The 15,166-nt window shown below is 36.0% G+C and overlaps 1 protein-coding gene across 5 annotated transcripts in view; it reads right to left on the bottom strand.

The window, feature by feature from the left end:
* FNDC3A (fibronectin type III domain containing 3A) overlaps positions 1-15,166 on the bottom strand; it is a 160,841-nt gene that overhangs the window by 68,593 nt on the left and 77,082 nt on the right. For 4 of the 5 annotated variants that reach the window (XM_045796822.2, XM_045796826.2, XM_045796823.2 and 1 more), the window contains one exon: positions 4,942-5,018. In XM_045796822.2, coding sequence (XP_045652778.2) covers positions 4,942-5,018 — 77 coding nt within the window. Of the gene's footprint in view, positions 1-4,941; positions 5,019-9,328; positions 9,452-15,166 lie in introns of those variants that run through there. The other variant, XM_045796825.2, reaches the window with a different exon arrangement.

Here is a 15,166-nt window from a genome sequence, read left to right as displayed (position 1 = left end):
GTCTAAAATTATGTTTGTAATTTTGTAGTTAAACAAAAGGCTACAGCGAAATATACTATATGTTTACAGAGCATATAGGTTACAAACATTCAATGCAATTTTTTTCCTACCCTTTTCTTACCCTTTCCACATTTTCTACATAATCATGATTAGAAAAATATACAACTATATTTAAAATACACAACTATATTTGCTCTTTACTACTAAATATATTTTCCACTGGCCTGTCTGCAAAATTAATATTCCTTTATGTTTAAACATCTAATGAACAGTTTTTCTTTCTGCATATCATTCAAACTAGCTTTAGGTCTCTATCATATTAGACAATAACTTACAGAGTTTCATGGTTAATAAAAAATTGCTTATTAAAATATAAGGATTTCTAAAAATGATGATTCATTTTCTGATCCAACAATAAAAGCTATGTAACTAAAAAATTAAGTCTATTTTAAGAGCTATTTTTGTTCACTAGTGGTAAAGGTGGGGGGATTGTCCTTAGGACTCTACCCTTCTGATGGCAAGAGCATTTTACATCTTTGTAACAGCAACCTTCTCTTCAAAACTTAAGGTCAACAGAATAAAATAATCCAGATTCCCGTTATTTTTGAGTAGAATGCTAAAGTACAGAGCAATAAAGTACAAATATTATAAAATAAACAATACTGCAGAACTCTTGAACAAGAATGCAAAGGAAATACAATAGTAGCAATTTCAATATTAACAGAGGGCTTGGATTTTACAAATCTCAAATAAGAAAAACAGAAACAATTACTCCTAAAGTTACTGATATCCTCTCCTTGTCTAATGTTTCTCTTAAAAATGAAGTTAAAATATATGTATGAGTTAATGATGAGTTAATAGCTGAAGTGCTTCTAAACTTAATAGGGACATGCCATTGGTATAAACATTACAAATTTGGGGGCACCTTGGTGGCTCAGTTAAGAGTCTGCCTTTGGCTCAGGGTCCTGGGATCGAGCCCCACATCGGGCTCCCTGTTCAGCGGAGAGCCTGCTTCTTCTCTCTCTCCCTCTGCCTGCTGCTCCCCCTGCTTGTGCTCTCTCTCTTTCTGACAAATAAAATCTTAAAAAAAAAATAAACATTACAAATTTGAAGGTTGATATATCCTAGGTAAATCGTGATTTCTTCCCATGTTTCTCCTGAAATTACTTTCATTAAATCTTGATCTGAATATTAAATTAAGATCTATCTATCTTTGGGACTTTCACTTTTTTGCCCCAATGCGCTCTAGGTACATAATACTATTTCCTCAGTGATACAGCTAAACAGTCCCAACACTGGATTTTTATTTCTGCCACCCTTGCTTGCCTGACCTAACTTTTTAGGATGCGTAAATTTGCTGAATCCTATTAGGATGTACTTTATTACATAATATGGCAAAAATATAATGTAACCTCCCTCTCTCCCCGCTTAGATCACTGCCTTTCACTGAAAGATACAAATACAAATGGCAAGGGATAGAGGTGAGGAAACCCGTTGCCACAAGGGGAGATAAGTACATAAAAGTCTAAAAGAAGACCATAGATGATAGCTATTCATGCATTTAGTATCTGTGCTATTTGGTGCCTGCTGAGCCAAATACAACCTTTACTTTATTATAGCCATCTATGTGTCTTAACATTTGGCTCAACTCCCAGCTTCTAGATTTGCTAAGATAATTATGTTTCCTTATGTGTCAAGTTTTGGGCAATTATTAAGTGCTCAGCTATGCCCAGAACCTGATTCTTAAGTATTTTATAACATTAAAAATTGTGTATGCTAGGAAATGGGGGGTTATTTCGACAGTGATGTAAAAATGCTAGAATCCAGTCTTACACAGTGGGTATTACAATTATTTCAATAATGATGAGAGTACAGATTTTTGTCTCTTGATTACTCCTGTGTATTTGAAAATGATACATTTCCTAGAGACAGTCATAATCTTAAATTAAGGTAGGTAACAGTAGCCCACTAACCTCACATAATCCTTCCAGTAAGATTACTGTTAAAGTTCATTCACTTATTTGACAAATATTTAGGAAATATCTACTGTATTTGAGTTACCATAAAATAAAAATAACCAAAAGGCAGCTACAATCATCAAGGAACTTAAAATCCCATAAAATTCCACAATTATAATAATACTAGGTGGCATGTAATATATAACCCAGAGATGGTACAAATAACTTGATCTAGGTCCTCAAGGATGGGTAGATTTTTAAAAGGCAGAAATGAGCAAATGAGTAACATTCCCCAGATAACAGCATTAACAAAACCACGGAGAAAGAAAAACATCAAGTGAGCATGTGAATACAGGCATACCTTGTTTTACTGTGCTTTGCTTTATTGAGCTTTGCAAATACTGCATTTTTTAAAAATTGAAAGTTTGTGGCAACTTTGTGTTGAGCAAGTCTATTGGTGACATTTTTCCAACAGCATTTGCTCATTTGGTGTTTCTGTGTCACATTTTGGTAATCCTCACAATATTTCAAACATTTTCTTTCTTTCTTTTTTTTTCTTTTTTTTTTTAAGTAGACTCCAAACCCAATGTGGGGCTTGAACTCACAACCCTGAGATTGAATCCCATGTTCTACCAACTGACCCTGCCAGGCATCCCTCAAACATTTTCATTATTATTATATTTGTTAAGGTGATCTGTGATGTTATTACTGAATTGTTTTGGGCGCCATGAACTGTACCCATATAAGATGGCGGACTTAACTAATAAGTGTAGTGTGTGTTTTGACTGCTCCATCAAATGGTTATTGCCCCATCTGTCTCCACCTCCTCAGGTCTATTTCCCAAGACACAACAATACTGAAATTAAGCAATGTAGACTCCTTCAAGACTAGGGTTCAAATTTAGCTTTTCCTATGAGGCCTATCTTGACTACCCTATTTTAACCAAGGTCTATTTTCTTTCCTTTTCCACACCCCCATTGCTTACCACCTAACATACTACAAAATTAATCCATGTATTATATGCTTATTGTTTTCTTCTCCCAAAAATGTTAACTACAGAGAGACAGATGTCTTTGCCTTTTATTCACAGATATATCACAATCACCTAGAAGACTGCCTGACATATATGAGCACTCAATACGTATTTGTTGAATACTGAGGAGTACAGGAACTGTAAGAGTTCATAATCTTCTCAGGAGAGAAAAATTATTAAACGGTGTGAGAAATTCATTAAAAGAAGGATATACAAAGTGTGCCATGAGAACCCAAAGGAGAGGCACCTGGAAACATTCAAGGAAAGCTACTTTCAGAAGGTCATGATTGAATGAAATGAGAAGAGGAGGAATTTGCCATAAAAATGAAAGGTACTGTTATATGTGAGACCAGCTGGATACTCTTTAGTTGCACTGAAATAAATTGTCAGTAGCACCCAATACAGAGCTTAGCACATGGTGCATTCAGCGCGTGTTTGCTGAACTGAACTACACTAGAGAAGAGACCAGAAATGGTCTTTATGCAACTGGAGAAAGGTCTGAGAAAGAGCAACCAAGAAAAGTATAAAGAATTAGGACAGCATTATGTCAAGGAAATTTGGGGTAAATCATATCAGTGGTGTCAAATGTTTAGGGGGTCACAAAAAGGATAAGGCTGGAAAAAAGGCCTTTGAGTTTGGTCCATATCAGAGAACAGATTTGGGGGTTAACATAGAATGCAGACTGTCCATATATCAAACAAAAGTAGAGATAGCTTCTGAAAAGCTTACAAATACTTTCAAATGTTATCTTACATGTTATCATCCCATCTTATGGTTAGGACACAGAGACTTAAGGAAGTTGATTTGTCCAAGGCCATGCAGCCAGCAAGGGCCTGAAATAAGATATGGATCCAGCTTTTCTGACTCTAATTCTCATACAACTTCTATTCTCCTCCTCTTCTTTTGCTGTCATTCATAGTGGTGGGCTTCACAGTATGGGCACTGAATCTATCACAATATCTCACCAATATTTTGACACAATCAGGCAGGAAGTAAGAGAGGACCTGAAGAAAATTTCAAGTGTAACTTCAGTGCTAAAAGAAGAAATTGAATTATTTCTAAAAAGGATCTGAGGCAATGAATGCAGACTACACAGAATATCTCAGGAGCAGAAGATACTGAACACCTGAGACCTTATAGTTTAATTCAGTTTGCCTGTGCAAATAAGTTAGCTCTTTCTTTTCTTTTCTTTCTCCTTCCTTCCTCTCTCTCTCTCTTTCTTTTTAAAGACTTTATTTATTTATTTGACCGAGATAGAGACAGCCAGTGAGAGAGGGAACACAAGCAGGGGGAGTGAGAGAGGACGAACAGGCTCCCATCAGAGGTGTCTGATGTGGGGCTCGATCCCAGAACACGGGGATCACGCCCTGTGCCAAAGGCAGACGGTTAACGACTGAGCCACCCAGGCGCCCCATCTGTATTTTATTAAGTCAAGGCTTCCCAAGCGGTGCATAGGAAAGGATTATAGGTGTATGATGATACTGATTCCCTTAGCCCTTAGGGCTGCAGGTCTACAGTCTAAATTTTCTTCTATGTACCACAATATACCATATAATTATTATGGGTGTTTGTGAAACATTTTATGAATACGGATGGAACACTGTCTAGGTTTACTTCCAAGCAAATGATTAATTTAAAAAAATGTTAGTGTAGGCACTTAAGCCTTAAGACATTACTTACATTATTCACATATTCAGGGAAATAAAGCTCTAGAATTAATTTTCTATAATAATTCAATACCCAAAGCCAAGGCCAAATGATAATGCTGTCAGTTTAATTGTTCCTCCTTTCCAAATACACTAAATGTACTAGAATACGTGAAATAGATACCAAAGATATACTGTACTGGGTAAGCTTCAGTAACTGAAATGGTATTTTTATCTGAATTAAACAGTAATATTATAATCCCTACTATATAGATATAAAGAGAAAAATAACACAAACACATACCTGTGGGGCATATCCAGGAGGCACATAAATAGGAGGCACAGAACCATTTGGGGACATCATTGGAACCTGAGCAGGACCTGAATGGATCACAGAAATGATGTGTTAATCCAGGATTACTTAGCAAGCTAAAGTTGAAAACAATTTGAATTCCACTCTGAATACTTCATCTAAACTAAATGCTTAAATTAACAGTAACTATAGTACTATGAAAAGAAATTCAGATGATTCATCTGCTATAGAACAAAAATTTATCTTGTAAAGTGCACTGATTATTCTTTACCCGCAGTTGTGTTTTTTTTACCTGTTTGATGGTCATAATAGTCATCTGGGGAGCTTTTTAAAACACAGATTTCCAGGCTCCCCTAGAGATTCTTTATTATGCTTACAGTGGGGTCTTGAGTCAGTATATTTATTTTACAAATATATCTGGTGAATCTTATGATTATGCAAATTAAGAAACATTGACCTAGAGGAGAATCAACCTAAACTTTGCATATAAAATCAATGAAAGATACAAAAGGCAAAATTCTGAAAAGCAATAGGAAAAAAAAAACCAAGAGGGAAGAGCAACAAGAGAAAGAAGAGTTAGAAATTTGGGACTTGCTTTGTTAGTGTTCAAAGCTTCTTGTGTAATATGTAAGTCATGTTTGTAGGGGCTTGAAAACAAAGTTAGAAAAATATAATATATGCACATTTAGCCAAGGAACAATTTTTGTTTCTTACACCGAAAAGTTCCGGAAAAAAAGAGGAAAATTCAGCTTATCTTATTCTACATTTTCTTTCATTTTTACTGTTATCCTTTCCAGATAACTTTCATAAATATTATCTCATTTATCTTCTCTTGTAACGTTTGTGGGATAAAATAGGTATTTTGGCAAGGTGTGTTTCATTTTTTTCTAGTAACTAAAATCTTACTTGCTTTATGTAACTTTTTTAAAAAAGCATCTCACCTTCAGATCCCTTTTTTCTTGTAACTTTAGACTGCACTGTCCATTAGTTTTTAATAACTTTAATAACTTGAAATTAAACCTTCTCAAGGAGCCTCACTCATTTCTTAGGAATAAATGCACCCAAGAGTCTAATGAAGAATGTAATGGGGGAAGAGTTCTTTTTATATGCAGAATTTCAACCTGCAGAGTACATACAATGGATATCAGTTGTAAAAGAAAAGAAAGAGGAAAAGCTTAATCATAGAGCAGAAAAATTCACTGGTAACATTATACATACTTTAGGAAAACAGAATGAAGAGCCTGGAGGTTAGAATAAATCCAGAGTACAGCCACTCTACTTTCAGGGAAGGAAAGGAGTGACAAGCAAGCAACAAAGTGGTTGGTGGTGGGGGGAGGGGAAAGACGGTGAGCCGGAAGGAAAGAGAAAAGAGAACGTAGGAAAAGGTGGGTTCAGGAGGGTAAATGCTAAACAGTGGTAACGGAAGAAGGGAAGGAAGAAAAGAGAAGCTTAAGAGGAGGAAAAATACAAGCAAGAAAGGAGGGGAGGGGACAGAGGAGGAGAGATAACTGGAGAAAGAGAAGGGAAGAGGGAGTGAAGAGGGCTGGAACAGAGGAAGAGAAGGCGAGGGAAGAGAGAAAAGTGGAAGGAGAGAGGAAAGAAAGAAGAGATGGGGGAGAGAGAGAAGAGGTTAAAGACTCAAGTGGGTATGAGGAAGTAAAGAGCTTATGTGTGTGTGTCTGTGCGGGGTCAGACTACCAAATTATGCTATATATGACTATAAAAATTACTTTCTTTTAAAAAAAAGATTTAATTTATTTATTTCACAGAGAGAGTGTGAGCATGAGCACGGGAGGGGGGAGAGAAGCAGACTCCTCCCTAAGCAGGAAGCCCGATGCAGGATTCGATCCCAGGACCCTGGGATCATGACCTGAGCTGAATGAAGGCAAACGCTTAACCAACTGGGCCACCCAGGCACCCCTAAAAATAACTTTTCAACAAAATAGTCTTTCCATCCCAAACAAGCCCACCAAATACATGAAGTTGTTCAGAATATTTTCTTAAAATATTTTCTTAAAATATATAATTATATACAGCTAATACTAATTTACTATATGCTAGGCCTTTTGTGTTCTTTTTTCTCCTCAGAATTATTCTATAAGTAGGTAAGTATTATTATTATTATTCCCATTTTCCACACGTGGAAATTAAGGCAGAGAGGTTACGTCTGCCCTAGTGGTAGAAAAAGGATTCAAAACCAAGCAGTTTCATTTAAGGATATAGCTTTACAACATATTTAGTAAACATTAAAATACTATGCATTACTGGCAACTGATGTAATTTGAGGCTCCAAAGCTTCTAAGGAAAATTAAAGCCTTCATTATCTTTAAAAAACAAGAGAGAAAGCAAGAACAAAATTTTCCTACATTTAAGCCAACATTAACCTATTAATTTACAAAATAAAACTTGTCAGGTGCTTTATACCTCTAGGCAAGAAAGGACTTATGCAAAACTTACCTTTTAACTTCTCTATGCTGGACTCAAGAGAAAATGCAAACAGTTTTAAGAAAATCCTGGTTTATGGGTGCCTGGGTGGCTCAGTTGGTTAAACGACTGCTTTCAGCTCAGGTCATGATTCTGGGGTCCTGGGATCGAGTCCCACATAGGGCTCCCCCTGCTCTGCGGGGAGCCTGCTTCTCCCTCTCCCTCTGCCTGCCACTCACCCTGCTTGTGTGCTCTCTCTGTCAAATAAATAAAATCTTAAAAAAAAAAAAAAAAGAAAGCTTTATGAATCCTGAAACTGGCTCAGATATTATTCATAATATGTGAACTTTAGCTGGGAACCATTAAGAGATTTCATCGAAAATCCTATTTGTAATCTTAGTAAAGGAAATTAATATTTTCTGAGCTTCTACTATATGTGCCAGGGACTGTGGTTCCTTTCACATGTTATCAAATTTAATTCTTACATCAAGTCATGAGAATAGGTTTTTGTTGCTTTTCAGCCACCAGAGTAAAAAATAAGTTATTGCTGATTATATTTAAAACTGTAAAACTACACAGCTGCTTTGGATTGCCTTTCTTTTACTAAAAATATAAATACATAAATACTACATAATTACAATTCAAACCATATACTCTGAAAGCTGCTTCATGGTTTATATTTTGGTAGAACAAAATTCTACTGTATTCTTTAATTATATTTAAGTGTGATACTGAAAACAGAACAAACCCAACCTAAAATAAACCAGCAGTAAATACATTACTAGTTGCTGTCCAGGAATAATTATTAACTCATTTCTCTAGGAAGTAATTATTTCACTCTAGCAAGTAAATTTTCTTATCCCGAGGCAGAAATGGTACATGGTTAATTTTTTTAAAAGACAATTCATGGATACCATATTTAATACCTAAAAGACTGGTGTAAAATAACATCCAACACTGAACACATAGAAGTCCCATTATATAAACATAGTAAATAACAATTTAAAACTACAATACTTACAGCACTTCAGTTGCCATTTCTGTTTACAGCAGCAAACCCCTAAAACCTTGCATGCTTATGATGAAAATGTTCGTCTACCCCCTTAGTTTCACCAATACTTTTATTGTTGAAATAAAATATTGAAAATACTAAAAGATTAACTACAAACCCTGTAAATGCAGTGAAGGGGGGGGGTATTCTGTCCCAGTAAAGAAGGCAAATCTGTTACAGATTGTACCATTAAATGTACATCTGGCACAAGAGTAGCTATATCCGAACAAGTGTAGATACACCCAACAGCTCCTTAATAATCTACATGATCTAAGCAAAATCTACCCCCAAACATAAAGCTATTAAAATAATTTTTAAGGGCATATTTCCTATTCTAAAACCTTGCAGAAGAGCAAACAATCCTTATTCACCAATTGTCTTAAGAAATTTGAGAAGCCCCTCACCTCCATTCCTTAAAAAGTGCCATCAATAACTTAATAAAGACAATATTTCATCTACTGTAAATTAAATTCCTTATTTTTTTATTAGCATACATTCACACTTACGAGGTTTTTGGTGTTTTTTTTTTTTTGACGAAACTACAAATTTGAGTTTAAAATTCTTAAAATGCAACGGGCTGCTGACGTGCTACACATTCTCTTTATAAGCAAGCTTTCACAATGGCTTCCAAATAATCTGATGCCAATATTCAGATTTTAGTGGTAAACAGAAAAACCTAGTAAAATAAAGGCGCTGGAAAGGAATACTCTACGGAATATAAAATCAGCCCATCTCCAAATAGAGTCTAATCTTTTTATAACTACATGGCCACAATTTAAAATATTTTTACTGCGATAGATTTGGCATCTACTGAAAAAGCACACACGGCATGACTTTAGATTAATACAATGCTTTCTATGTTTTAAAATAAAAGAATGTTCAAAAACAGTCAGCAAATCTTACCACTCATTTTGTTTTTACAGTAGCAGCAGAGAACAAAATCCAACAAGGAAACAGCGTAGTACACGTTAACAGCTTTAATTGGAGAACGGTTCCGCTTTTTTTTTTTTTTTTTTTTTTTTTGCAAAGCAGGGAGAGGAAAAGATCCTTTGACCGAGTCACGTGATCCCCATCACGTGACTTGCAGTGACCCGCGGAAAAGGAAGGGGGGATAAAGCAAACATTCCCGCTGCCCGCTTTTGGGATATAGTAAATGATTAAATGGTTTCTACTGCTGCTGCCTTGAATTTTGCGATCTTTCAGACTTCCTCGTGAAGTAACCCAAAAGCTCATCAAATTACACGTACAGAAATACATACTTGATATAAAACCGTTCTGTTTTCATTTCCCTCCTTTCTAACACCATAGATGTTATCTTGTAATTCAGTTTTTATTATCCAATCTGCTACTTTCATTTATAAAGTTTAAGATATATATATAACGTTTATTAATTTAGAGGATTCGCTCTGAAACGTCCTTCAGTAACCTAATCCAGTCTCTATGTCAACCATTAAGGAAATGCCCACAGCACAACTGTCTAGAATATTGGCTTGATCAGTGTAATGTGTTCCTCAAACGTGGGTTTTATGTTTCAGGCTGGCATTTGCCTCTCAAGTTAATAAAGCCTACCACTTTAAGTGTTTTTTTTTTTTTTTAACTTTATTTCTGATTTTGTTTTGTTGTTGTTGCATGTTTATTTTACGATTTAACCTGGACATTAATACAGATACTTGGTGGATGGCATTCTCGCTTGTGTCCATGAAATCTTAAAAGACGGGCCACAGTTCAGGATCAGAGCACTCTACCCAAGCTCCCCTGGAGACCAGGAAAGAGACCAAAGGTGTTACAAGTGAGGGGAAGAAGACTGCAAGAACTTCTGGAGGTCTTTTCATTACTTTATGGTGCTATGTAAGCTAAGGAAATTTATTAATAGCTAATACAAATGGATAGGTAATGATAACGACTGTGATTTGTTTACAAGTTGCACAGTGGAAAGAAAATAAATTTTGGTACCAAAAGATTTAATAAAAGCTTCAACATTTTTAAGCAAGGCAATTTATTGCTCTTCTTTGTGGTGGTTTCCTTCTGTAAAAAGGTTAAAAAAATCAACCTCACAACATTGTTCTGAGAATTAAATTAGATATATTTAAAGTACTGAGTATACTGGTTGGCATGACTCAATAAATGATAGCTATTATTGTAAATAAAAGGGTGAATGCTCGGTGTTTTCAAAAATAATAATTATATGTTGCAGAGTATGTCCCAGGCACCATTCGGAGTGATTTACCCGTGTTAACTCAGTCCTCAGGATAACTGAAGTACGCATCATTTAGAGATAGGGAAATCGAAGCAGAATGCATGCAGTTAAGTAACTTGACAAGGGCACACAATGAGGCAAAGGCAGAATTATCTAATGATAAAGGCTGTAGTTAAAAATATGCAAACCATCTTCAAAACCCCACTCTCCCAAGAATGTGGAAAATAACTAGCAAGAGATATAACCTGGAGCCAAAGGTTTCAATAAATACATGTCAGACACCCCTGAGGAGATAAGATACTAAAGGACCATTCTCTAAAGTGGCAAAGGGTAATTGTTAATTACAAAGTTCCTCCAGAAAGGCAAGGCTCCTGAAGAACAAGGCCTGAGAGTGAAGAGTGTCCAGGTCTCAACAGAATCTGCTTGTAAGTGTTGAACTCAGCCTCTCAGCAAATCTAACCATTCCTCTGATCTTCAGTCCTTAAAGAAAAAGCAAGCCCCGGCAGCCCACTTCCTCAGTTTTGCTCATGTTCTCACACAGCTATGTTTCCATTTCTTGACTCTTTAACTGATGATCTCCTTTTCAATTCTTTCCATTTGCTCACTAGAACTTTTTCCCCTATTATAAATAAATTCCCTTATATCCTCAACCTTTTCACAGAAGACCTGTTGATGTATTTCCTTTAAGTGAAATCTGGCTCCCTCCAGGACAATTTTTCTAGCAGCCCCAGGGAGCAGAGGCTTCCCATTCTCTCCTGAGGCAGTTTCCAGATACCCCAAGGCTGTTCCCCGTTACCATGGTGGTTCCTGCCTCACGCTCAAGTTTCTTTTTCCTTTAGACCATGTTCTATGAGTAGATCACCCTCTACCCCTTTTCATTGCTGTCGTGCTCAGTTCTCATTTATGGAGAACTTTGGTACCAGTTCACGGTTTTCCCCCTTAATCCCACTCTTGTCCATAAGTACAATGACTTCAATGTACAAAAAACTTACCCTCAAACTTTCTTGAACACTTCCATTCTGTTTTTAGTAACCCATGTTCAAAGACACATTCTGGAACTTATCACTTAGAATTCCACTATCTCATCTTTGAAACCTCAGACTTTTCATGTTGCAGTCTCTGGCCACCAACATCTATCTTTCATCTCTCCATTTTCTCTTTCTTCTACGACATTTGTTCTTTTTCATAATGATTTCCCTTTCCTCCTGCACTGCCTTCATTGCCTGATTTCCTTTCCCATGGATGTCTTCCTTTTACATCCCCTCCCCACAAAGTTCCCAATTCTAACCAGATAATTTACTTCTCTTAGATCTGAACTGTAGAAATCAAATGGCACTCAGACTGTCATGTTTGTAAATTTAGTTATCGCCAACCTTAAGTCAGCCATCAGCATTGCTCAGGAATCCTTTCAGGAATTTATCCCTGGTTAATAGCCTATCCTGTTTTCTACAGTGATTATTCAAAGATCTCCTACCACCCTTTAAGGACTTCCCCAATCTGACCTCAATCACGTATGTCAGCATGAAATCGAACTATTTCAATATTATTTACAAACGTTTTTCACCTCTTCCTTCTATCTTCAGAAAAATCACTGTTCCTTCACTAGGTCAAAGCTATCTCTCCACTTCTAATCTTGATCTAATTTCCATTTCGTCTTCCACTAGCTCTTTGCTCTACTGGTTATTTCTGTTCCATTCATTATTTTCAACCCTTCTAACAAGATTTAGCTCTCCACCCTCATATCCTCACAGTTACCATGGAGTTCTAATGACCAGGTTTAGTGATATGGTCCACACCCTCAAGAATTCTTCAGTTATAATAAGGACAATGTAAAACAGACATATTTCATGTTTCCTAAAGACCTTGTTAATTCAACAATGTTCATCAAACAATTTTCCCAGAGGAATAAACAAAGAGAAAGGATGCATCAAGAACGCTACAATTACAAGAATGCATTATGCAGTGATACGCATAGTCTTCATTTTCCCTTTCTTACCTGATTATATGAGAATTCTAGCAAACTTAAAACGCACCTGCTTTTTATTTTCACAACACCGTCTCAAACATTTTGCAGAGGGTTCTCTTAAATCAATAGCATGACATTTCACAGTAATTGTTTGGACTTTCTGATAACATTTTGACATGTTAACTATTAGCATTCTTGAACTACTGATTTTCAGGTAGATCTGTCAATACAAGCATAGGTGACACTTGGGTGACATTGTTTATATACACTTATTGGCTACCAGGCACTGGTGTAAGTGCTTTACAGATATTAACTCATTTAATCTGAATAATATCCCTCTAAAGTAGGATAACTATTATTTCCATTTTCTAACTTTCAAGGTCTCACAGCTAGTAAGCTGTCAAAAGAATTGGGTGGTCTAGCTTTGAAATCCGTGTTCTTCACCACTACATTATGCTGCCTCTCTTGTTTAGGATATAACAAATACTACAAATTATAAAATGAATGAGAAAAATTGCAGCATAATAATACCAAAATTCGCTTGAAGATAAACTACAAATAGAAAAGCACCAAACATTTGGATGGACGAGCCCACACAATACACCTCAAATATCTGCTAGTTACAGATAATGATAACAAAGGAAAACACACCTAAACACATAACTCTCGTGAAGACTCTAAAATTTTCTAGTAAGTGAGGGATATCATATGGAACAGTTGGTGAATTACTTAATAGCCAAACCTGTTCCAAAAGTAACTTGAGGAGATTTAAGAGATACACATAGCAACATAAACAAAAGCTAAAAAAACCCTCAAAATAACATAACTAAACAAAACCCAAAACAAAATAACTGACAAACTGAAGAAAAGGGAAAATTAATATAGAAAATATAAATAAGGAATGAGGCTGGTTTTACGCCCTCTAGAGTCGGGCCATAAAACCTCTCTGGTTTGTATGAACTGAAATAAGGTTAAAATTAAGACTTCCAGGACCACACTATCAAGCTAGTCCTTGTCTTCTGCAGATCAAGTGTCTCAAACTGCCATAGAGCAAAGCCCCAATTATTTGGCTTGGAAAAAACTAAAGCAGGTATAACCCAATGCTCACTTCTGCCTTATATAAAATTCAGTAATGCATCAATAAATGTCTAACTTTAAGCAACATACCCTCAAAAACAGTTGCAAAATAAACAGCTAAGATAGCAAGACAGCCAAATCAGATGACTTGCAGAAAGGGATTGTTAGCTGAGGCAAATTAAAGTTGGAAGAATTGACTTTCATTTTATAAAATTCTTTCTGGCAATAAGTAAAGAAGATCAGTTGTTTATTAAAAGGCTGCTCTTGGATTGTAATCAGTCTGGGTCATTTGCATGTTAGAAAATTTAAGAAGCAGACTCATTCAGCTCAGTGGTTTCAAATCAATAAGACATGAACTTAAGAGTGGAGATGTGAAATACATCTCATTCTACTCCTCTACAACTATATATCCAATTCTTCAAAAGACTGGGCGACTATGACTATGATCCTGACTCATGCGGCAGTATTAGGGGTACAGGTTCTGGATTAACATCTAAATAACGTGTGTTAAGCTCATACATAACTGATGCATGTCCACGTAGTCAACTGCAACTAATCAAGTCCTCTATGGGAAGACGCCCTTGCTGGGGAGTAACTGACAATGACACATGCAAATAATCTCAGGAAGATAAGTGGAGCAAAGAATCCGATCCTTTAACTTTGTAGGCACAATTCAAACTTTGTTTCTTTTAAATCTCTCTGATTTGCTTGCCCATGTTTTTCTTCTTTCCTTTTTAGGGGCCTTAGTCACCTTGCAGATCTGGCCACACAGTAGCATTTTCTTTTTCTATAATTTCCCTCTTTAGTATATTAAACTAAGGTTATCAATTTAATAAAAGTTTTACTTTACATGGTTCATGCCAAAAGAAAGCAAATGTACGGATCATCCTAAAACCAGGTATGTTTTTGGACTGACTGGGGTTGAGGGAAGCTGGATGAAGAGGCTAGGTATTAGCCAGAGATTGGTCAAGAGAACAGAGATATCTGTGTTCTGATGCAGTATTTCCCAAGTGCTTTGATTTATGTGCCAGTAAAATTTAAAAACAAATTCTGGGGACTCATTAAGGTAAGGCTTTTTATAAGGCCAAATTATGACATTAAAGGGAAAGATGGAAGAAATTAAGAGCAGAAGGAAGTCTATTATTTATTGCATCATTCATAAAGAATATTTTAACCTCAAAAAAGAAGGGACTTAACTTCAGAATTCAAAAAAAAAGTCTTTAAATAAATTTAGCCTAATGAAAAACCACTACATTATCCTAATTTTTCCATTTCTTAGACTGATGAAATGTCCCTAAATCTATGGACAAGGATTTGGGAATAACTCTTAGCAGTAAGAGAAATAAGGATTTGTTTTTGAAGGCTGGTTAAGCTCTGGCAAGGAGGGAGGAAATAGAGCAGAGGCAGGATAACCATATTATCATTATCCAAACTAGGACACTTCTGAAGGTGACAGAGCAGCCTAAAAATCATTAGAATTACATAATTTGGAATAATTCTT

This window comes from Ursus americanus, chromosome 10, assembly GCF_024610735.1.
Source record: "Ursus americanus isolate L20-20 chromosome 10, mUrsAme1.1.p, whole genome shotgun sequence".
In the NCBI taxonomy this organism is placed as follows: domain Eukaryota; kingdom Metazoa; phylum Chordata; class Mammalia; order Carnivora; family Ursidae; genus Ursus; species Ursus americanus.
This window is presented reverse-complemented; position numbering and strand designations above follow the sequence as displayed.